This window comes from Prosopis cineraria, unplaced genomic scaffold, assembly GCF_029017545.1.
Source record: "Prosopis cineraria cultivar Desert tree isolate PC_DT_omini unplaced genomic scaffold, ASM2901754v1 PC8, whole genome shotgun sequence".
Lineage (NCBI taxonomy): Eukaryota > Viridiplantae > Streptophyta > Magnoliopsida > Fabales > Fabaceae > Prosopis > Prosopis cineraria.
In genome coordinates, this window is record NW_026555339.1 from 13,432,398 (window position 1) to 13,458,055 (window position 25,658).

The 25,658-nt window shown below is 29.7% G+C and overlaps 1 protein-coding gene across 6 annotated transcripts; it reads left to right on the plus strand.

Moving 5' to 3' along the window:
• Positions 1-422: 422 nt before the first annotated feature.
• On the plus strand, positions 423-23,772 carry LOC129318075 (uncharacterized). 6 transcript variants are annotated; one of them, XM_054962604.1, is made up of 21 exons: positions 2,315-2,427; positions 3,773-3,898; positions 4,308-4,455; positions 6,607-6,661; positions 7,774-10,866; positions 11,604-12,161; positions 14,440-15,132; positions 16,583-17,255; positions 17,382-17,527; positions 18,471-18,584; positions 18,657-18,776; positions 18,859-18,999; positions 19,106-19,171; positions 19,279-19,329; positions 19,544-19,624; positions 19,752-19,859; positions 20,486-20,623; positions 21,195-21,275; positions 21,651-21,758; positions 22,087-22,282; positions 22,922-23,772. In XM_054962604.1, the coding sequence occupies exons 5-21, from the start codon at positions 7,774-7,776 to the stop codon at positions 23,536-23,538; spliced, it is 6,984 nt and encodes a 2,327-aa protein (XP_054818579.1). In that variant the 5' UTR covers positions 2,315-2,427; positions 3,773-3,898; positions 4,308-4,455; positions 6,607-6,661; the 3' UTR covers positions 23,539-23,772. The 6 variants fall into 6 exon arrangements, with proteins under 6 accessions (XP_054818577.1, XP_054818578.1, XP_054818579.1 ...); XM_054962602.1 differs by lacking the exons at positions 2,315-2,427; positions 6,607-6,661 and adding an exon at positions 423-520; XM_054962603.1 differs by lacking the exon at positions 6,607-6,661 and having other exon boundaries at positions 2,225-2,427.
• The last annotated feature ends 1,886 nt before the right edge of the window (positions 23,773-25,658 follow it).

Consider the following 25,658-nt stretch of genomic DNA (forward strand, 5'->3'; position numbering starts at 1 on the left):
TGCACCCACATCAACGTAAGCTTTGATTAAAAAAATTCAAATTTTATAGGAAAACAACACCGTGATTACAGGATCTTCAGATGTAAATAATTATATTTTAATTTATTTTTATCATTATATATTTTAATTTATTTTTAAATTTAATTATCCATTCGATTGAGTTCTGAAAAAAATTATCAAAACATAAATCATATTATAATTATCGATTATTTTTTAATTTTAATTTACTAACGTCAGTTGCATCCTAAATTCAAACTCACACTACAAAAGTTAAAAAGTGTAGCCTGCAAACGCACAAAACACACTAACCTTGTCGGAGTGATGTGACGGAACAAGTTGACTTATGAGCGTGAGATACCTTTAACGATCTTTCTTCAGTTATGTGCGTCTCTCATTTTTCATTCTTATCATCTTCATCATTGTGTTGGATTGTGATCTTACACAGCTTCCCCTTAACTCGGTGCTTCTCACTCCATCGTTCTACTTCTTCTGATCAAGCTACAGCATACTACTCCTGCAGGTTAGTCTCTCTTCATTTCTGTTTCTGCTCTCTCTCTCCCCCCTTCCTTGCTCACACACACATCTCTCTATTGCTCATAATTCTTGGTAGGCTCATGAATCTTATATCAGATCTCCATTTTCTTTCCTTCTTCTAAGTTTCAAACACTACCCCTTCACGCCATTTCAAGTAATCTTCCACCCTTCTTTCTTTCCCACTTAAAACAAAATTCATTAATAACTGCTTTTCAATTTTATATTTTTTCTCCTTGCTAATTTAATGTTGATATCTGCTCCCTCTAAATTATATTTAAGTTATTTTAAATTATTTCACCTGATTCAAAGAAGGTAAATTTGTCTTAATTTTTTTTAAAAATCTAATTTTATTCTTATTAAAGATAGAGAAATAAATTTTAAAAAATAATGATTCATAATTTTTATATTATTTATATTAGGGACTAATAAATTATTTTAAAAGAAGTCTTATAAGTCCTAATATAGATAGGAAAGTTCTTATGTCACAAAAGATCTGAATTGCATGACTTTTACTTAGTACTCAAACAATGAAAGAATATGTTGCCAAAATTTATTTCAAGGTTCTTAAAAAAAAATAATTTCAAGATTTTTTTTTCATAAAAAAATCAATTAGTTAAAAAAAAATGGTAAATGGTGTTGGATTTGAGCCTGGAGGTAGATGAAAGCTTGGATATTGATTATCTCAAGTGTTGGGTTCTTTGTTTATTTCGAAGTGTTGGACTGTATGTTTTGTGGTGTTGGATTTGTTGTTTACTGCTTCTAGTTTGTCGGCTTTGGCGCAATCTTTTCACTGAATCTTGGCCCCAAAAAAAAAAAAAGTTGTTTGTTTCTGTTAAGGTTAGCATATGTTTTGATTCTGTTTGTTTCTGTTACTCATTGTCATTTGGTTTATGTTTAATTTGACTATTCGATTTTCTCACGTAGTGAATGTAGTAGTCTAGTAGATAGTATTTGGACACAAAAAAAAAAAAAAAGACTAATGCACTAAAATGAAAAACCAAAATTTAAGTTGCATGACATATTAACTTTCAATTACATAAACTAATTACATAGAAGAATGACACGTAAATTCTAAAAAAAATCAATTTTATAACAGTTAAGTCTTAATAAATTTTATTAAAAGATGAGTTGAAAATATTTATTAATAGTGAGTTGCAAATGTGAGAAAAATTATTATGAGTGACTTATTATGAGACTAAAATATTGAATTTGCATTTATCACTCTGTCTCTGTATCTCATACTGTTGAAATTTATATTTGTAATTTATTTTTTAAATAAGTTTTTAGTGATTCAACTATAATTAAACTAATCTTTTACACCCTAGTGTTATTTTTCAAAAAAAAAAAAAAATGACTAGAAATTTGAACTGCCAAACATGCTAACTAATATTCTCTCCATCCCAAATTATAAGGCACTTTTGAAAGAGTTTATCCATTTCAAAATATAAAATACTTTGAGTAGATTAAGGTTTCATTAAATGCACTAATTTTAATATTATCCTTTCGCTTTCTATAATTAATCTCCACCACTTTTCTTTTCAATATATTAAATGATGGGTATTTTGAAAAGTTTATTTTTTTTTAAAAAAATAAAGTTGTTAAGTGTATTTAATGAGAATTATTGATATGTGAGATTTTATTTAAAAGTGATTTATAATTTGGGAAGGAGGGAGTAACTTATTATTATGCACATATGCATATATACCATATCTTTTGCGTAATAAAAGCTGTTACTTGTGATTTAATAATTTGATATGCTCTTTCAGTTACGTATTCGTTTTTTGGCTGTTGTGATCCGAGTTTGAAGAGGGAAAAAAAAGAAAAAAAACAGAGAGAGAGACAGGTTTTTCTTTGTTGCCAGTTATCACCAATCAGGGTTCAAACCTCAGGAAGGTAAAAAAAAAAAAAGTGGTAAATATCCATTTAATTCGAGTGATTTTCCTCCTCTCTGTGTGCGCACGTGTGCGGCTTTTTTATTTTTAAAATTACTAGTATTTATTATCTTTTTCATCACTTTCAATTTCTTGGAGTACAATTTCATTTGTTTTATGCATCATGAAAAAAATTACAATGTACAGCGGTCAAATAGGATCATTTTTTTCTCGAGACATTTTACTTTTTTTCATCACGTGGGAATTAGAATTAATTCTTGTTTATCTACTTTTGTCCATGTGAGGTGAAAAGAAACGTTTGTATTCAGCTATAAAGTTTATTTTGTATACTGCAGGAAGTTCCATTTTTTTATTAATGGGAGTTCTCGGTATCGGTTTATATGGTTCGAATTAACCAACGTTAAATTTTGAAATATTAGCTAATCAATCGTATCCTGTGGCACTGGAAATATCATAGAAAAATGATATGTATTTTTATTTTTATTTTTAACTTTGAATAATAATACAATTATATTAACTACTTTCAAGCTAATTAAGAAGAAATAAAATTGAAAAAAGTGGTTTAATTATTATAAAGTGTCTTATATTTTAAATTAAAAATTATTTATAAAAAGTGTTTTATAAATAAGATTGGAAGAGTATCTTCTGTACCTACTAGAAAAGAATCCAATCTCCATTGTAATTCAAGACTTGAAAGTTGACTCCTAAGTCCTAACCAACCAATGTTGTCATAATCGGAAGGGGCACTGGTTCATTAAATTGTAGTTGGACTAAGGGCTGTTTTTGGTTTGATTGATTGAACCGGCCATTCCAAAGGCCTAAATGCAATCCAACTCGGCCTGAAATTATTTTAAAAAATATTTAAAATATCTTTTAAGAAAAAATATAACTACCATCATTTAAAATATGATTTTTTGACAACCTAAAATATTTTTTTCTATAGAACTAATATTAAGATAAAAAATAATTATTTTAAAATTATATATGCTTAATAATTAACAATTATTTTTGTACTTGTATCATTGTTAATTACGTTAATGCATTGCGAGTCCTGGACAAGTATTTATAACTGATGACATTAAAAAATGTATCAAAATTTTCTATTCATAAAAGCTGTCGTTAAACTTAATTAAAGCCTATTTATGTTTTTCAAACTATTAATTTGTTAAAGAATTAAGTTAAATAAAAAACGTAAAATTTGATAGCAGCCTTTAAGTATTACAGTTCACTGATATATGCTTGTGTATTATTTTATACCTCTTTGGCCACTATAGTACTGGCTTCTGATTAATCATTTCTGTGTTCTACTATTCGTCTATTTGATTTTTTTTAAACCTTTTTTGCAGCTTTATCTTCGTTGATTGCTTTTAGTTTTCTACAAATTCTATAAAAATCCGAAAAAAGAAAGAAAAATCTGACAAAAAGGGAAAGGCATCATCCAAGAAAGTTGAAATCTTCCACAAAAACAAAAGGTAGTAAGTATACATTTTTAATGATTTATTATTTTTGTGCTTACATTGCTATATTTGTCATTTGATCAAATTAAATGTATAGTTTATGCTCTATGCTTATTTAGTTTATCATTTGCCAGAATATCAAATATAGTTTATGCTCTCTATGCTTATTTATCACCAATTAAATGATGCTTTCATAAGATCGATTAATTATTAGATAGAGAGATAAATAATTGTTATAAAACATGAAGATATTTTTTTCCCCTGAAAGGCACTTCTAAATAAGCATTTTTTTTAAACTTCCATTCTGAGCCTCTAATGGCATTTGTTGATTAAATTTCACAAAATAAAAAAATAGAGGTATTAGTCATTTCATTATTATCTCATATCTGTGTGTCATATTAATTTTTCTCCATTTTTCTTGCAGCTTGTGTACCATGATTTAAACAAATTTATGGCAGTTAGGCTTCATTCATCTGTTCGTTCCTGTTCTGTCTGTGCTTCCAAATAGTTGAATTCTTCAGGTCAGAAAAAGAAAAGAAAGAAAAAAAAGAGCTTTGCACTCCTTTTTTGAGGTAAAGTGATCATTTACATCATTTATTAAAATTTGAATTTTGATTATTCTTTATGGGCGTTTTTGTCTTTTGATATCTTAAATCTAAGTGGAAACATTAGATTTAAGAAAAACTCTAATTAAAACAATGAAAGTCTATAGAAGGGTGAAAGATCATATCTGCCCTTAAACTATTTTTCAATCCGTATTGGGTATCCTGTACACTATGATGTGGTGCAATTTAATCCATTAACTAAAAAAATGTAGCAACTTACACTTTTTGTGGTACCATTTATTTGTGAACAAATATTTTGCTTAATGATTGGGTTGGTCTGAGTAAAGCGGAAAGAACAAAGATGACTTAGTTAAAGAGAGAAGATAAGATTGTTAAATGAATATGGTGTCCAGAAATGGACACTACCACCAAATGAATGGAAGGTGTAAGTTGCTACGTTTTTTTTAGTTGTTTGATTTATTTACATCACATTATAGTATATATAAAATATTTAATGTTTCTCAAAAAGTAGTTTAAGGGCAAATTTTACCAAATTGTTTGTGGGAATTGAGAAAGCTGAAATTGTTTTTGATCAACAAAATTACTCTCAAATTTTACAAGCATTCCTATTATACTTTAAGAAAAATGTTGTCAAATTGTATAAGCTAAAATTCTTTTTCATAATCTTATAATATAGTTCTTGAAAATCAGCAAGATTTTGTTGGAAATTAATAAACTTTACAATTATAAACTAAATGTTAAGATCTACATTATTATATATGAATACAGACGCATTGTAATGATTTATAATTCTAAAATGTGACTATCTCAATTATGAATTATAAGATATAGTAATTCAATATAAAATTGTAATTTTTTTTTTATTTGGGTAGATTTATCACGAGCTAGCAACATATCAAAAATATTAACAATACAAGAACGTCTACTCCCCCGTTTGTTTGTTTTTTTTTAGGGCCCCAGCTAATTTCTTTTTCATTGAATATAATTTCACTAAACAAGAATTAAAGTAACATATCCATTTCTTTTTATTATCCATGTTGATTATCTCATTTTTTTTTGTGTATTGATAATTTGATATGATCTCTGAAGTTCTTCTTTTGGTATGCCAACATTTGTTTGCATTTTAATTCTTCATTTTAATTTTTTATTTCTCTTTTTCTTTTTGGTTTGGTTTAATTTATATGTATATTTGTTTTATAAGAATATCGGCCCTATTATTAGAGAGCTAGTAAGTGGGCAGGTATGGCGCATATAGGTCAATAGACTGAGGTCCAAATGGCCCATCTAGTTTCAGCTTCTTGTCCCTGACTTACCATATTACATTAAGGTTGTATTTGGCAGAGTGAATTTGGATTGAAAATTTTTCATTTGAAATTTATAAATTTTAAATTCTTTGTTTAGATGATATAGAAAATAAAAAATCAATCATTTATTTTTTGTAATTTTGACTTAGTTGTAATTCAGTTTTTAAATTTTAACTCGTTATAATTTAATCTTTGAAGTTTTGATTTAGTTATAAATTAATATTTCTCTAAAATTTAGTTCCTAAAATTTCAACCTCTTAAATATTTCTCCCTATATTTTAAAAAATAAAATTATAAAGATTAAAAATATTTTAAAATTTAGTGCTAATATCAAATTACTAAACCCTTTTAATAATTGTAAATATTAAAAGTTTAAAATATTTTTGATTTTTATAATTTTATTTTTTTGATTAAATTTCAACCTTTAATGGCATTTGTTGATTAAATTTCACAAAAAAAAAATACAGATATTAGCCATTTCATTATCATATACTTCCTCGGTCTTCTTTATAAGTTATTTCTACTAACTCCATCAATACTAATGTGAAAGAAGTATGAGGAATAAAAGTGTGTAGAATTCAAAATATGTCTTTATATTGCAAATCTAAAAAGTAATGTGTTACTTTTTCTCTCTGATGAAGGGTAATTTTAAAAATACTTTTAAAATATTACTTAAAAAGTCGCATTGTGACTTGTAAATAGGATTGGAGGAAGTATCTATCATCTATGTATCATACTAATTTTTCTTGCAGTTTGTGTACCTTGATTTTAACATATTTATGGCAGTTATGCTTCATTCATATGTTCATTCATGTTCTGTCTTTGCTTCCAAATTGTTGATTTCTTCGGTCAGGAAAGAATTAAGAAAAAAAGAAAAAGAGCTTTGTTTGTTGCCCTCCATTTTTGAGGTAAAGTCATGGTTTATACCATTTATTTAAGTTGAATTTTGATTATACTTTATGGGTAGTTATATCTTTAGTTATCTTAAATTTAAGGGGAATATTTACGTTTAAGATAAACTCTAACAAACAACTAATGGAAGTTTATAGAAGGTTGAAAGGACATATTTGCTCTTAAACTATTTTTCGACAAGTATTGGGCATCGTTTATATTATTATGTGGTGCAAATTAATCCATCAGCTAAAAAAAAAAAAAAGCGTAGCAACATCCCTTCCAATTTCATTCATATTTAAAAGAAAATTTTTTAAATTTGCATTATATTTTCTCTGATAATTAATTAGTTTATATAAAAATAATATTGAAAAAAAAAAACTAATCCTCATCAAGTGTTTTATATTAAGAAACATTAATTTAGTTGACCTAAGATTAGTTTACTCAAATTTTTTGATAATAAATCCTTTTAACTACTATATAGAATCTTGAATCCTTTCAAATCAAATTTTTTTTTTCTTTTCAACTTTTTGTTCAGTTTTCCTCCCTTCACGCGCATCTTTTTGTTATTAAACAGATTGTTTCGACATTTCTTTATTACCTTTTCATTTTCAGCCTTGAGGCTATCAACGGCTTTTCCCGACGAAAAAAAAAAGAGAAATGAATAAAAAGTCAAAGAAAAAATTAATGATGGTTAAGTTCTTATAAATTTTTTTGAAAAATAAGTTATCCATATTAATTCAAATAATTATAAATTTAGAAGTTCAAATTCTAAATGTAACTCTCCATTTGTAATTGATATTTCTGTTTCTAAATGTCTTAATCAATATTTATAACTTATTTTTTGAAATTTTTTGGTTAAAGGCCTAGTTATTATTAATTCCCTTTTCTATAATTTTATTGTCGCTCTGATCTCTCATCAGTCATTTCATTATCACTTAGTTGTCATGTATCGGGGACCAAAAAGAAAGAAAAGGCTTTTCTTTTTCTGCTGCACGGATTATTTATATAGGACCTGAAGTTTTCTCTCTATTTAGCAGTTTGTATACAGTGAATTCTTTGTATATCATATTTGGAAGCACTATAGACCATTTTTGGAGTCTTGATTTTAATGTCATGTCCATTTCAGATGGCATTTCCTGGGGAAGGTATTTTAACAGATCTTGCCAAGAGATTGGCAGATAAAACTATAACAGAGGTCAATTATTTTCGTCATTTTGATACTCATGTTTGTGAGTTTGAGCAACAACACAATGAGTTGGATGCAAAATTTGAAGAAGTGAATAATGATATTGAAGATGCCAAAAGAAAAAATGAGAACCCAACCAAAGATGTTGAGGTTTGGAAAGACAAAGCTTATATTCTAATTCAAGAGAATCGTAGAATCAAGCAAACATGGTCTTATAGTTCATGTCCTCATTGGAGATATCGACAGGGCAAGAGGTTGGCAAAGAGGATGCTAGCTATTAAAGATCACATACAAAAATGTAGCTTCGAAAGAGTGGCACATCCAGCTAAACTTCCAGGTATTAAATACCATGTTCTAGGAGACTTCATAGATTTTGAGAGCAGAAAATCAAAATTGAAGCAACTTGTAGAAGCTTTAGAAGATGGAAATCATCACATGGTTGGATTGCAAGGGATGGGGGGAACAGGCAAAACCACATTAGCAACACAAGTAGGCAAACAAATTGAAGAATCTAAAGCATTCGAGAAGGTCATCTTTGTCGTTGTGTCCAATCCTCCTGAGATCAGCAAGATTCGAGATGACATTGCAAGGCAATTAGGATTGCCTTTAGACAAAGCAGCGGAAGCAGATCACTCAAAGCTCTTGTGGTCTAGAATTTCTAATAAAGAAAGGAAATTACTTATAATATTGGATGATGTGTGGGAAAAGCTAAATCTTACAAACATTGGGATTCCATCTGGACCTGATCATAAGAATTGCTATGTTTTGATAACCACTCGCCATTCAAGAGTTTGTGAAGCAATGAGATGCCAAAAAACAATTCACCTATACACATTAACCGACGAGGATGCATTGAATCTTTTTCTATTTCATGCTACAAGTAATAATGGTCTTTCAAGAAAAGAGTTGGAGGATCTTGCACCAGGTTTTGTGAAGGAGTGTGGAGGATTACCAATTGCAATTGCATCACTAGCTAGCACATTAAGAATTTGGCCAGTAAGTGAATGGAAGGAAGCTTTGGCAACCTTAAGAAAATCTGAGAAATTTCTTGATATTGATGAAGATTTAGTTCAGGTTTATAGATGCTTAAGCTTAAGCTATGGGAATTTGAGAAATGAGAAGGCCCAAAAACTCTTTCTATTGTGTTCTATTTTCCCAGAAGATTATGAAATTCCTATAAATCTTATTATCAGACTTGGTATAGGGGCTGGAATTTTTGGCAAAGTTGAAAATTATTGTGCGGGAAGAAGTCAAGTACTTGGAGTGAAAAATGAACTTGTAGCTTCCACTTTGCTGTTGAAGGTTGACGAGAAAGAATGTGTAAAAATGCACGACTTGGTTCGTGAAGTGGCCTTGTGGATGGCAAAGGAGGATATTCAAGTGATCATGGATTCAAGGACAGCTTTAGAAACAAGCAAGAGAATTGTGTTTTGGAGTACTAATGATTTTCCAGATCAGTTTGATGGTGCAAAACTTGAAATTCTATTCCTTTGGATAAAAGGAGATGTTTTGGTGAAAAACCCAGAAACATTGTTCGCGGGGGTGGCAGGCCTCAGCATTCTTTTTTTACTTGGCAGGCCTAAGAAGCATTCTATTCCATCATTGTCACAATCACTTCTTTCATTAAAGAACATGCAAACTCTCATCTTGGATGGTTGGGAATTAGGTGACATCTCTATCTTGAAAAACTTACAAAGTCTTGTGACTCTTGAGTTGAAAAATTGTATAATAATTGAATTACCTAAAGATATCAAGGAATTAAAGAAGTTGAGATTGTTGGGATTAAGGAAGTGTGAAATTCAAAAGAACAATCCTTTTAAAGTGATTGAAACATGTTCCCAATTGGAAGAACTATATTTTGTTAAGAATGAGGATGTCGAAGATTGGAAGCTGCATCTTGACAAAGAAACTAGAGATGAAATTACTCATGATATATCTCCTCCAATATTGGGAATGTTTTCTATTGCTTGTGATGGTTATGAATATTTTAATGGGGATGATAATGGCTTGTTAAGATGCTTCAATACAAAACATGTGGAAGATTTAATTTCAAAATCCATGTTTAAGTACATTGTAGGAAGAGGAGAGGTTCTTGAGTTGGGAAAAAGGGAAGAAACAGGATGGAAATGCCTCATCCCTGACATTATTCCTGTGAAAGATGGAGGCATGAATGATTTAATTAAGCTTTGTTTGTATGAATGGGATGAGATTGAGTACCTCATTGATACTAGGAAGCATTGTTATTCAGAAGCCTTCTCCAGGCTGGTTGAACTACATTTGAATGGTGTGGATGTGAAAGAATTGTGTGGTGGTCTTCCGCCTTCTGGATTTCTTAAGAAGCTACAAATTTTAAACTTAAGGGAGTGTAAAAAATTGCACAACATATTCTTTGATGTCAATTTCAAAGTTCCTCATCTAAAGATTTTGACGTTAAGGAATTGTCCAATGTTCCAACCATCAATTTTCCCACTATTTGTTGCTCAAAGTCTGGTGCAGTTGGAAAATTTTACGATTGGAGATTGTGAGGACTTAAAAAGTTTAATCACATATGAGAGTCTTGGAAACGAATTAGGAGATGTTGATAATCAAAAGAGCTATGGCTTACCGTTTCCAAAGTTAAAGAATCTTAAAATTGAAGGATGTCATAAACTAGAATTGGTGTCACCCTTCCTTTTGGCAGGAGACCTTCCCCTTTTGGAAGAGATATATATATGGAATTGCAAGGAGCTAAAATACATATTTGGTAAATACCAAAATGAGGGCCATGTTTTGCATCAAGAGAATGAGCTTCCTTCCTTGAAGACAATGCGCCTTTCTTCTACACCAAATTTCATTAGCATTGTTCGAGAATTGAAGAAATGTATGCCGGTGCCATCTCCAGTTTTGAAAGAAGATTCAAAGGAGAAAAATGAAAACTCTAAGATGAGTGCTTTCTCATGGGCTCCTGGATGTTGTTTTCTACCAGCAACTAAAGACAGTGATAGTATTGGAGCATCTAATGGCACAATGCAACACCACCACCAAATTTCATCGGTATGTTCCACTTGTCCCTCTCTTTTTCAACATTTATTTTGTTAACTTGTTCATGCTATTAAATTGGCCTTTGATTAATTAAACTTGAATTATAGTATAAACAAACGATAAATAATATTCTCATCTAAGATCTGTTGAGATGTCATATATAAAGAGGATTATATTGTAATAGAACTATTCTAGAATGCTTGATTTGTTGAAAGTGTGATTTGATATTTTCAAAATATGAAAATGCCATCAGAGAAATGGTGGGTGCGTGCGTGCGTGCGTGAAATTGCTAAAAATACAGTTGTAATAAAATTTTTGGGTCTAACTATAATAGTTTTAACTACAAATTCTTTAACATGTAAATTGATAATACTAAGTGGTAGATCATAGGAAATTGTTGAGATTTCAACTATCGTTGTTGAATAAATAAATGTCAAATTCCGTGGTTTTTTTTATTTGGATATTCAATTTTTTATCATCTTATTTCTAAAACAGAGAATGTTTAGCATCAAGAGGCAAGTATTTCGGTTATTTAATTAATATTTCATTATATTTGATGAATTTATCTTAAATGCCAACAATGACACGTGACAATTTATAAAAGCACATGATGCTTGACATTTGCTTTTCATTTATCATATTTCCTCCCCTAAACTCAATGTAATCGCATTAGATGATAGAATTAGTTTTTTTTTTTTACTGACAAATTAGTTATGAGTTGAACATAAGGGGAAAATGTGTCTTTGTAGGAATTACCTGCATCAATGGAATTGATTCAATCATTTCATGAAGCAAAGTGTCTTATGAGTAAGCCGTTGAAGCTACAGAATATCAGATACATGGAATTTTGGGATTGTTCAAAATTAAAGTCGTTGTTCAGTGTTTCCATTGCCAAAACCGTCATGTTGGAGCGCTTGAAGATTGGGAACTGTGAAGAATTGAAGCACATCATAACAAATGAAGTAGAGGATGATGACCATCTCAACTGCACCTCCATCTTCCCAAATCTAGAAAGCCTCCGTATCTGGAATTGCAATAAGTTGGAATTTATATTTCCATCTACTTTTTTTGGAGGTTTGCAAAAACTAAAATCTATAGGTATTCATGGAGCTTCTGAATTGAAGCATGTTTTTGGAAAATATGACCCTGAAGATTATGTATCAAACGAGAATGGGAATAATGAGCCTCACATTAATCTTCCTGCACTGGAGACACTATCCCTCCAAGAGGTACCAAATATTATTAGCATCCATATCAAGAAGTATCATCTGGAATGCCCATCTCTACAAACTGTGAAAGCACCGAAGGTTTTTTTTTTTTTAACTTATTGCTTTATATTAAGTATATCATGCTTTATTTTTTGGCCCAAAATATATTGATATGCATCTTTGCCTGTAATGCTGTGAAATTTCGCTTAAAAGAAAGTTATTTGTGAGTATACTGTTAAATTTTCAACTTGTTAAGCTTATATATGTATATATATATATTGACATATAGAGTAGTTTTTTATTATTTCCATTTACGAGATAGAGTCGTTAGGGTAAAATTTCGCTTAAAATGCTTGATTTATTATTTTTATTTACAGGATAGAGTAGTTATCTGAAAAATATTTCTATACGTGATTAAAAATAATTTTTAAAATTGTTTTTATTATATTTAAATATTTACAAGTCAAACATAACATATTTACAAGTAAATATTTAAAATTTTAATTTGTAAATATGTATTGTTTGATTCAAAATATTTAAATATGAATAATATAATAAAAATATTTGTAAATATGTATTGTTTGATTCAAAATATTTAAATATGAATAATATAATAAAAATATTTTCTTTAAAAAAAAGTACTTTTTTGACCAACTAAAGCTGGATGGGGATTGGTAATTGACTATTGGCCATAGGACAATGACAGCAAGTGGTTGGTCAATGTCAATCAAAGAATTGTGAGTCTAAAGACATTTGAGTTATTTTACATGGTAAATTTTTTTTTTTGGTTACCGTTGTGTATCCTCGTATTGAATATAATCTTTTAAGATATTATTAGGTATTAAATGTATGCATATTTTCTAATAAAGATTCAAACTTTGATTCACGATGTAGTGAGAGATTAATTATTTTCTCTAGACACAACTTTTGTTGATTGATAAAATAATTACAATTAAGTTCTATAGAACTTAAAGTGTTTTTACAATTTTGTAGGACTTATTTTTAAATATGATTCTCATATGGACTCACTTATAATTTTCCCTTAATAATCATTTTTATTTTTTGAATCCTTAAATTAAATAAAATTTTTTTGGGTTGCTAATACTTGTTTTCAGAAGTTGAAAAAAATTTAATTATAAGAAAAATTTGATTCATTTCTTATACTTTACGTTTGAGATTTGTATTTTTCAGCATTTCTTAAATAAATAAACTTATTTATTTTAAAGTTATAGTTCTAATCATTTTATTAAAATAATTTTAAAATGATTTATTTTATGGTTGTTATTTTTTATATAGCAAATTAAAATATTTTCATTTTGTGTGCAGAAAACATTTTCAATTTTTATTCTTAATGCGTGAATTTTTTGTTTTAAACATAAATACTTTCTTTTATAATAATTAAATTAATACATAATAATTTTAATTAAATGAATTTTGAACGTACAAGTTATCATTTTCTATTAGCTTATTTAACCATGTTAATTTCTAAAATTTTTATATTTTGAAAATTAAAGAATTAACACAGCTAACTGAAATGAATTTTGCCATAATTTTTTTTTAAAAAAAGATCGACTAAATGTATGTCATGTCCTAAAATTGTTAGTTAAAGTTTAGAAAATTAAAATTTATATTTTAGTTTCCAGTTTACTATTCATTTATTCTGATTATCTTTTGAAGAAATTTAAAAAATTATAACTAATTTTTGAAAAATATATCAACATAGTTGGAGTATCCATTTAAGGCTCTCTGAATGCTCTATATGGACAAAATATAATTCTGGACCTTGATTGTATATGTTACTGTGTTGAAATACTTTTTACGTAGATGATGTAGATGTAGATCTTATCACGAAGGAAAATTGTTAGCTAACACTTGTTAGATAGATTGCAAAGAGAAAAATCTTAGCTTACACAGAACATTTAGGGCTAGTTTGGTTTACTTAGATTTTACATTCAAAAAGAACTTTTGAAAATTTAAGAATGTAAAAATTGTATGGTTTCCTCAGATTATTTTCAATGTCCATTTAAAAATAAATTGGAAAAGATCCAAAAGTTTATTTGTTGAACTTAACTTTGGGTAGCTTTCAAAAAATACTTTGCATAATTTTGTCACCAACTGATTCTCACTTTTCTATTTTTACTCAATTATTATTATAATCCAAATAATTTTTAATTTATTAAATTAATAGAACCAATGATGAATCATATCATAATGTTTACAATCTTAGAAATTTCGCAAATGTATCATGCATGTTTGTACATATTTCTTTTTTTTTTGGGGGTAAAATTGGACTAATTGGAGGCTAAGTTTCACAGAGGAGGGATGATGAATTTTTATTGTTATTTGGAATTGAATTTCCTCTTTTTGAAACTTGCAGGAATTTAATTTGCAGATGCATGATGTGATGAGTGGAGGAGCTAAGGCATCTGAGAAAAAAGAGATTGTTGATGCTGGAAGACCAGTGATTCCAAACATGGGCATCGAATATGTTCTCAACTTCCATACTCTTAAAGTAATAAGAATCGGAAGATTTAAAAAGTTGAAAACTATGTTCGTTTTATCTTCGTGGAAAAACCTACCACAGTTGTCCGAGTTATGTATAGCAGACTGTGAGGAATTAATTGATGTGGTTGAAGATGATTCTAAGAATTATGATCACATCAATTATAGCTCCGTTTTCTCAAAGCTGGAGTATCTTACAATCCGCGGATGCAACAAGTTGGAATTTATACTTCCTCACTCCTTGTTCAGTGGTCTTCAAAAATTAAAGTATTTGAGTGTCCATCAAGTTGCAGAGTTGAAATACATTTTTGGAAAGCATCATCAAGGAGATTATGCATCAAATGAGAATGAAAGCGATGAGGTCCACATTGATTTCCCAGCTTTGGTATATCTTGATCTCGGAGGTGTACCAAAGATGATCAACATTAGTTGTGCAAAAAATTATCACCTGAGCTTTCCATCTCTACAAGATATTGGTTTAGATGACTGTCAAGAGATAAACGGAAGATCTTTTCTGGATTTGATGGTTTGCTTACAAGGGAGACAATCAGATGTGAAAACTGAAAAGGTAATACGTTTAACATATTGTTCTATGATATGTATTGCTATGTTGATTTGGCCCTTGGAAATTTTTTCATCACAACAATTTTTTTGTGTATAAAAAAATTTGAATTTTTATTCTTAATGCGTGAATTTTTCATTTTAAACACAAATATTTATATAATAATAATTAAATTAATACATAATAATTTTAAATAAATAAATAAACACAAATTTTTTCTTATACTTTAGGTTTGAGATTTGAATTTTTCAGGATTTCTTAAATAAATAAACTTATTTATTTTAAAGTTATAGTTCTAATCATTTTATTAAAATACTTTTAAAATGATTTATTTTATGGTGGTTATTTTTTATATGGTAAATTAAAATATTTTCATTTTGTATACAAAAATATTTTCAATTTTTTTTTCTTAATGCGTGAATTTTTATTTTTTTAAGCACAGATATTTACATTATAGTATTAATTTAGTACATAATAATTTTAATTAAATGAATTATGAGCATACAATTTGTCATTTTCTATAAGCTCATTTAACCACGTTAAGTACTAAAATGTTTTGGTTATATTGTGAAAATTAAAGAACTAACAGCTCACTGAAATGAATTCTACCATAACGTTAAAAAAAAGAAAAAAAAGATCGAGCAATGGATGTCATGTCCTAAAATTGTTGGTTATGGTTTAGAAAATTAAAATTTATATTTTGTCGTCGGGTTACCATTCATTTATTCTGATTATCTTTTGAAGAAATTTAAAAAATTTTAACTAATTTTTGAAAAATCATATCAACATAGTTGGAGTATCCATTTAAAGCTCTTTGAATGCTCTATATGGAAAATATATATTCTTAAATTTTCAAAGGTTCTCTTTGATTGTAAAATGTGAGTAAACCAAATGGGCCCTAAATATTTCTGGATTTGACGGTTTGTTTACAAGAGAGACAATGAAATGTGAAAACTGAAATGGTAATACATTTAACATATTGTTCTATGATATGTATTGCTACGTTGATTTGGCCCTTGCAAATTTTTTCATCACAACAAATTTTTTAGAATTCAATTAAAATATAAGTAATATAGTGTCATACATAGAAATTTGTTGTTTGCATCACTATATGCCTTTGGTTGATATAATTCGGCATAACTCATTCTATACAATAAATCAAGTTTCTCCGCTTAATATAATTCAAATCCATTAATAATGGTATTGGGAAACCTCACAACTTGATAATGTTTAATTATATGTTGTAACTGATTCAAAATCTTACCGATTTGCACTCTGACTATGTGAATTAGATGGACCATATTAATTTTATCTTGAAATGGTACATGCTTATTAATGTGTAGATATGAATGAGAATATGACTTTCCTTTAATATTGCATTATCTATGCACTGAACTTTGATGAGAGATGACCTTTGAATTTACGCTGAAATTTTGAACGGATAAATCTTTATTAGGACTTGATGAAAATTATCAAGGACATGCAAAGGTTGACATGCCTTGGAGTACGCAACTCAAAAATACAAGAGGTCTTTAATTTAGAAGAAGTGAAAATTGAAGGTTCACTGACATTAAGCTTAGAAATCATGTGGTTGAAAAATCTAAGTGAATTGAGGCATATATGGAAGGCTCCCAAATATATGTTGAGCCTCCACAACCTTCGAAGACTAGAACTCAAAGCATGTGAAAAGCTAAGATCAATCTTCCATATCTCAGAATTGAAAAGCCTCCCATCATTGCACTGTTTAGAGATAGAAGACTGTGAAGCATTAGTTCATATCATTGAAGAGGATTATGAAGAAAGTGCTCATGACCAATTCCATCAACTTTTCTTCCCAACATTAAAAGAAATTTGCATCCGGCGTTGTAATAGCTTGAAATGCCTTTTCTTGATCTCAACATCTGCCATGTTTCCAAGGCTACGGGAGTTAAAAATAGAAGAATCCCTTGAGATGGAACAAGTAATTGCATGCAAACAACATCATACCCAGAAGATGGTGGTGAAAGATGTATTTCCAAAACTGTCAAATTTAACACTTGGAAAACTGCCAAGGCTTGTTACAATTTGTGGGGAGATTGATTTTCGTTCCGTACAGAGCTATGAAGTGGTTGATTGTCCCAAATATCAACGTATGAATTTGTGAAACGTTACTTTAAATAATTGCTAGTTTTTATTTTTTTGGTGAAAAAAGGCACAGCCCATGCTAGCTGCTAGTTTTAATAATACTAATAATATTATGTTCAAATTTTCCATAGAAATTACTTCTCGACTTCAAGGAGGGCCTGAAGATCTTGATTCAAAAAATCAAGCATCAACAGAGGGGCTACTTTCTGCTCATTCCAATAATGCTCATCAAATGCCACATATGGGAGAAACAAGTGCTTCCCGAAACTCCACAGAGGTATGCTAGCCCCTAACCATTGAATCAATCAATTTGTGGCGTCATTTCAATAAACCAACAAACATTGTTTAGGGAAAATTAATCTGGAGATCCTTCCGGTTCTTATTGATTTTGAGTTAAATCTTTTTAGTTTATATTGTTTTAATCAAACTCTTATAGTTTGACCCATTAAATATATGAGTCCTTGAATAATATTAAAATCATTAATGAATGATTAACTATTCCAAAAATACACTTTTAAAATCTATAAAAAATTAATTTAATATTTTAAGCCAAAAAAGAAAAAAGAAAATTTGATTTAACGCAATGCTTATATTTTTATTGATTTTTTTAAAGAAAAACTTCATGAATTTTAAGCCTTAGGAAGGAACATATTTAAAACAAAATAAATTACAAGGACCTGATTTAAAATTTAAAATAAAACTAGAAGGACTTACAATTTAATTTTTCCTTTTCAAAAAAATTATCTTATTGCAGTACTGAATTTAACATTTTCATAAACTTGTTCACATATTATCGCTTGTCAATTTAGTTGGAATTATAAGGAGGCAAAATAGAAATAAATATTAAAGATCACCTTTCAAGGATATCATCAATGGTACCATTGAGCCTTACAGTCAAGAGAAGAATTTGTTTGTATATTTGAATTTTTGTAACAGTACAAGAAAAAGTTCATTTTGAACAGAGTGCTATAAATAGAACTCAGGGATATGATTGACGACTCTGGAGGCGTTGTTTTAAAGTTATTATTGGGTATTAGGAAGAGTTCAAAAGAAACTTTTTAAGTAACAAGCCGCTACTCCTGATAAAGGAACATGAATATGAAATATTTTGAAAAATTATTGGAAATATCAAAGATGTGTTGTCGAATTAAAAGATTCAGACATATTTGTACAATGAAAAAAGCATCACGAATAAAATGTGTCCTTTGATGTTGTTGTAGAGTAAGGAGGAAACAATAATGGAAATTAAATCCAAAGGTCCTCCTCCAGCGTTAGAGAAACAAGCATTGGATACTGCAACAGCTGAATCACAATCCAGAAGGACATGTCTACATGTAAGGTTATCCAAAATCCAAATTTGCCTAATATTAATGACTTGTTTGCTAATTATTTGACATTTCTGATAGGGTTTGGAGGATGAATACATAAAGAATGAATCAATCGTACAGCCCCAGCATCAGGATCTTGAAGAAACAAAATCATCCATTGAAGCATGCCACAAAACTAATACACTATTTCATGATGAGGTGCGTCACAACAATGAATATTAGTGATTTTGAAGTGACCTCTTCATAAGATATGATATCTTTACTATCATGTGTCGTTCAGAGTATTGATGACAAATTAAAAGAAAGAGTTCAAGAGGGTTCTCCCTCAGAGGACATGGTGCAAGCAACTATGTTAGCTAATTTAGTACCAAGGAACTCATCTTCAACATTCACCACTCCTTGCCAAGAAGAGTTGCCATTGGTTATTGATTTGTGTCTTCTGCCCTTTTTTTTGAATAAAGGATTAGAAATATGCTAATTAAATGGCTTAAACTTGTACCTGTTTCTATATTTATTGTTTATTTTAGGATTGGACAAAGATAGAATCAAGAAGAGAAACAAGTATGACACACCGGCAAGAACTAGGAGAAATGGTGATTGTTATATACTTTGAAGTTTGAACTCTTCAAAAAAATATTGAAGGATCTATGGATTATAATTCAACAATGTGATACTTACATATTTTCTGGTACTTTTACAGAATGTTGTTAAAAGCTTTCCAGAAGACACTGCAATTGCGGAAACTAAAATGGTAAATTCACAACATTCAATTTAAACTTATAGAATGTTTTTATACATTTAAGTTCAAGTACCACCCATCCATTACATCTTCACATGTCAATACCAACAAACGTATGCCAAATATCTAGCTTTAACTCTGGTTTTATTATTTATAAAGATCAATGAAGTTATCATAGTTCAACTACTTAGTCATAGCTCTTGGTGCTACTTTTGGTGTGACTCAGATTGATAGAGAAGCAGGGAAGGAAGTTGACGAAGTAGTTCCTGCTTCAAAGTTACCAGAAACAACTTCACTTGATTTTGAGGTGATCAAAATGGAATCTCTAACTTTAAATATCCCATCACATGACAAACTAGGAAATTAAATCAGAGTTTCTTATGATATATTGAAGGACCAAACAAATTACAGACATTTCTTTTGCATTTCTACAGAGTGGAAATGAAAGTATTCCAGAAGAAACTATATCTAGGAAAGCCAAAATAAATACTTCCTCCATTTGTTCAAAAGCAGAAACCTCACAATCAAATCCACCTGCACAAGTAAGTTCACTTTCCATTTAAACTTGCAGCATTTTTATTTAACTTTATGATTGTAAGTTTAGACGCCAACCATTCATTACATCTTCGTGGATCAACGCCAACGAATCTCCACCAAGTATCCTGTCTCAACTTTTTGTTATTTACATATGTAAATTGATTCTTGAATAAAAAATGAATTACATGATTTAATGAAAATACTTTATCAAATAAGTTCTATCTTTGGGTATTGCTCGAGTATTAGAAACAGGGGAGGAAGTTTTTTTGTCGTTATTCTTCCAAGTAGTTTTCAATTCTTCAATGAAATAAGTTCCCATATGTGTTTACCTTTATTTTTTTAATAATTTTAAATAACATATGATCATGGATAAAAGGGTTAAGACCAATCTTTTGTCCATCTTCATATTTAGTATTTTCTTAAGATCAAAGAATTAAAAACAAGCAAACCAAATTTTAAAAGACCAACAAAAAGCAATTGAAGATATATAGAAAATGAAATTAAAATTTCTCATGAACTAATGTATGCTTCTTCTTCTTCTTTTTTTGTTTTTATTATCCGCTTGATAGTTGTCTCTTTTTGGCAAAATGTAACAACAATAATGAAACTACAATTTCTTTATCTTGTTTAGATTACTCCAAGCAACAAAGTAACATTGGAGCAAGAACTTCAAGAGAGTTATGCAACAGAAGAAGCCATAACAGCAAATCGATCAATTAATTTGAAGCAATCAAGATCAGTTAGTGTCTTAGAAAAAGAAAAGCCACAGGTAGGTTCATTATCCTTTCCTAATAAATATGGGAGCTGAACTATTCAAGAGATGCTATGAATTTTTTATACATTCATCATTATAGAAGAGATGGGCAAACAATCACTCTAAAAACATAGCTTAGCATATTAATGACCTAAAAATTTAACAGCTTGCTTATATGTTTCTGGTTTTTAGAGCACTAACAAAGCTTCAAAGGAAATATTTGAAAATACTTCAAAGTCAGCTCTGTTGGATTCAGAATTCGTAAGAGCATTTATGTGTCCACTAACCTCTTTATATATTTCATCATCAAGTGAACAACTTGCAATAGCATGTTTCTGCTTCAATGAATAAATGAAGTTACTTTATTAAACAAATTTAATCTTTTGGTGTTATTTAGAGCTTAGAAATTGAGAAAGTTGTAGGAATAGCTACTGCTTCAGCATTAACCACAGCTTCATCAAATTCAAAGGAGATCCTATCATCCTAATTACATTTCCAAGGAAAACATATTCTGTAGTCTATGAATTCATGAGGTTGCTTTGTGATTGAACAAATTTTTTTTTCTTCCCATTTTGATGTCATTCAGTTCTCAAAAACAAGGAAAGAAGCTGTTGGAATACTTCCTACTTCAGGGTTATCATTGTCTACAACAACATCAAATTTAGAGGTTATCAAAGCCACATCTCCCAACCCTATGTATTATTAACATGAAAGTGGTAAAAAGTTAAAATTGACTCTTTTTTTAACAATCATCCAATGTCTGAACAATTAGCACTTGCAGCCTTGCATTGGTTAGTGTGTTATGCCCCCTTTTAATATAATATTAGGAATATGATAATTAAATGGCTTAAACTTGTATTTTTATGTATATTCATGCATTGTTTTAGGATTTGGTGAAGACAAAGTGAAACAATCATGACATACTTGTAGGAATAGGAAGAAATTTCACCTGTTGTATACTCAATCTTTTCAAGCAATATTGCAGGACTGATCAATTTTAATTAAATGACCAAATACTTACATATCCCTTTTGTTTGTACAGAGTGTAACTGAAAGTATTCCAGAACACACTACACCCATGAAAGCTAAAATAAATACTTCCTCAATTTATTCAAAAGAAGAATCCTCACAATTGGATCCACCTGTGAAGGTAAGTTAAGTACATTCATGTTAAACTTGTTGGACTTTTTTACTTTACAATTGTAAGTTTAGATGGCAAGTTGGCAATCATTCATTACATCTTCACGGATAATATATGTGAATTAATTAGTCAATTTAAAAAATAAGTTTTGGTTTAATGAAGTTGCTTCATCAAGTAGGGAAGGAGGTTGTTGGAATATCTCCTATGTTTAGGACTTGAGGAAGTAGTGTATATTATTATCTACATATTATTGAACAAAGTGTATAAACAAATGAAATCTACGTTGGAAATACCAAATGAGTAAATGAAGAAAGGGGAAATTCTTTATGTTTCTTAGGTTGATGCTAAGATGAAAGGAACATTAGAACACTACTTTGAAGGGCATGATGCATCAGAGGAAGCCATTGTAGCAATTCAATCAACTGATTCAGAATCAATGAAGCAATCTAGAGTACCATCGGTTATTGCACAATTAAGTTCGGAGAAGGCTACAAAAGCAAGCCTTGATGAAGTTATTCCTCCTCTCCATCGTGGTAAGTGTCTTTATTCTTGTGATGGTTTCCTGTATTAGAGAGAAAGTCCCACATATAGTAATTAATTAGAAAGTATATTAATGATATATAAAATTCAGAATATACCCAACTAAGTGGTTTAAGCTATTTTGATAAAATAAACAATCATTAAGCACGTATAATGTAAAGAAATTAACACGGTATCAAGAGCCAATCGATTTGGAACAAAAACAAAAAAAAAAAAAAGGAAAAAAGGAAAAATAATGAAAGATGAAGAAGGGGGGGAGAGAGAGATTAAAAAGAAACAGAAAGAGGGAAAAAATTAAAGGGTAATAGACACGAGACTTCTAAGACTAAAAACAATACAAGTTCAAGCAAGAAAAAGAAGAAAAATGAAGATAACATTGCAGAGGAAGTATTAAAGGAAAAATCCCACAAGTAATAATTAGAAAGTAGATTACAAATATATAAAGCAAGTGACTTGAGGTATTTTAATGAATAGGCAAGCTAATAATTAGAACATAAATTAAGAATATATAAAGCTTTATCCTGTGACTTAAGTTATTTTGGTGAAACAAACAATCCTTAAGCACACCTAATATAAAGAAATTGTCATCATGTATTTTTTCTATCATTTGATTACTTTATTCGCCACGTCAGAATCCCAAATTGGTGTTGCTGGCTCTTCTTCTTCAAAAATGGGGATCGGTGAAATCTTAGAATTGGTGGATTTAAAAGATGGTGAACCAGCTTTGCTTGCAAAAGCACTAGAGCTATGTCCCCAATTGAGGCTATCTCATGAACAGCATCTTCCCCGCGCAGTGATAGCTTTCTCCTACAGAGTGCTATGTGATATTTTAATCATCTTGGCTACCAAGACCCCTTGCACCATCACAACATCGGACAAATCAACCTTAGAACAAAACTTGGAAGCTGCAACATTTTTAGGGTTCGACAAAGGTTGGATCGAGACAGTTCAGGACAAAGTTTTGGGCATCGACATGTCTGATGATGTCATGGCGGCGGAAGAAGAAATTCAAGTGGTGAAGGCAGAGCTGGAGACATGTGACATTGCATTGGAGCAAGTTCGAAAACAGAGAGTAGAAATCAAAGAGCGGCTTGCAGTGATGCGAAGAAATATGGAGACGGTGCAGAGTGAGTTTGAAGCAATTGATTCTCAATTGTTGAGTTTGTTGGAAGGTCGCAAGAAATTAACTAGCAAGATGGCGGAGTTCAGAGAAAGAATCAGTATTAAGCACAGACCCTTTGGCATTTAGTCATCATGTTTAATTTGTGCCATGCATGTTGTTTAACTTCTATTTCGCAAGAGGCTCAAAAAGGGTGTAAACCATAATGTATATGATATATAGAGTGTAGACCAATATCATTTCCTTCAGTTTAACTAAATAATAAGGATCTGAGAACTTTGATGTATGGATAAATTTGACTTTGTATGTGGATAATATTATGATCTGCTAGTTCCAATAAAATAATATATGAGTACAGTGGAATAGCAAGTGTATCATTAATAATATATATATATATATTCAGATCAAATTTCAGCAACTATATATTGCATATGAAAGTTCAGGATCAATATAGTAAATTTATGTCAAGGATTAAAACATTTCTTGAGCATCAATTAAGGGCCAAAATGAGAATTTTGATGTTAAGTTAGTTAAATACCTTTGCTATAAGTTTTTTCCCATAACGTTGGATGATAAATTTTGGAATACCACTTGCAAATAATTTTATATTAAATTGTTAATTCAGGAATAGTTAATGTCAAAATTTAACATAACTTAATTATTGGATTAATACCCAATACTTACACGTATCTCTTTTGCATTTCTACAGAGTTTCTTTCTGTAGAAATGAAAGTATTCCAAAAGACACTACACCTAGGAAAGATAAAATAAGTACTTCCTCCACTTATTCACAAGCATAAACCTCACAATTAAATCCACTTGCAGAAGTAAGTTCACTTTCCATTTAAACTAATAATATTTTTTATTTTATTTTATAATTGTAAGTTTTGATGCCAACTATTCATTACATCTTCACATGTCAATGCCAACAAATCTCCACCAAGCATCTTGTCCCAACTTTGTTTTTGTTATTTACATAAGTAAATTGATTAGTCAATAAAAAATTAATTCTACGATTTGATGAAAATACTTTATCTAATAAGTTCTATCTTTGGGTATTACTCAAGTATTAGAAACAGGGGAGGAAGTTTTTTGGACATTATTCTTGAAAATAGCTTTCAATTCTTCACAGCTGTGTTTGCCTTGATTTTTTAAATAATTTTGAATAATATATGAAATTGGATAAAACGGTTAAGACTAATCTTTTGTCCATCTTCATATTTAGTATTTTCTTAAGATCAAAGAACTGCAAACAAGCAGACCAAATTTTAAAGACCAACAAAAAGCAAATGAAGATACAGAAAATGAAGCAAATGGAGTATGCTATTTTTTATTATCCACTTGATGGTAGTCTCTTTTTGGCAAAGTAACAACAATGAAAGTACAACTTCTTTATCTTGTTTAGGTTACTCCAAGCATCAAAGTAACATTGGAGCAAGGACTTCAAGAGAGTTATGCAACAGAAGAAGCCATAACAGCAAATCAATCAATTAGTTTAGATTCAGAGAAGCAATCAAGATTAGTTAGTCTCTTAGAAAAAGAAAAGGCACAGGTAAGTTCATCATCCTTTCCTAATTAATCTGGGAACTGAAGTATTCAAGAAATACTATCAATTTTGCATATTCATCGTTATATAAGAGATGGGCAAACAATCAATATGTTTCTGGTTTTTAGAGCACTAAAAAAGCTTCAAAGGAAATATTTGAAAATACTTCAAAGTCAGCTCTGTTTGATTCAGCACTTATAAGAGTGCTTATATGTCACCTAACTTTTTTATATATTTCATCATCACATGAACAAATTGCAAGAGCATGTTGCTGCTTCAGTGAATAAATGAAGTTACTTTATTAAACAAATTTAATCTTTTGGTGAGGTTTAGAGCTTAGAAAAAGGGAAGGGAGTTGCAGTATTAACCACAGCTTCATCAAATCCAAAGGTGATCCAAATGACATTTCCAAAGAAAATATATTCTATAGTCTATGAATTCATGAGGTTGTGTGATTGAACAATTTTTCTTTTTTTCATTTTGATGTCATCCAACTCTCAGAAACAGAAAAGGAAGCTGTTGGAATACTTCTTACTTCAGAGTTATCGATGGCTACAACTTCATCAAATTTAGAGGTTATCAAAATCACATCTCCAAACTCTATTATTAACATGAAAATGGTTATAAAAAGTTAAGATTGATTCTCTTTTTTAACGATCATCCAATGTCTGAACAATAAGCACTTGCAGCCTTGGAATGATTA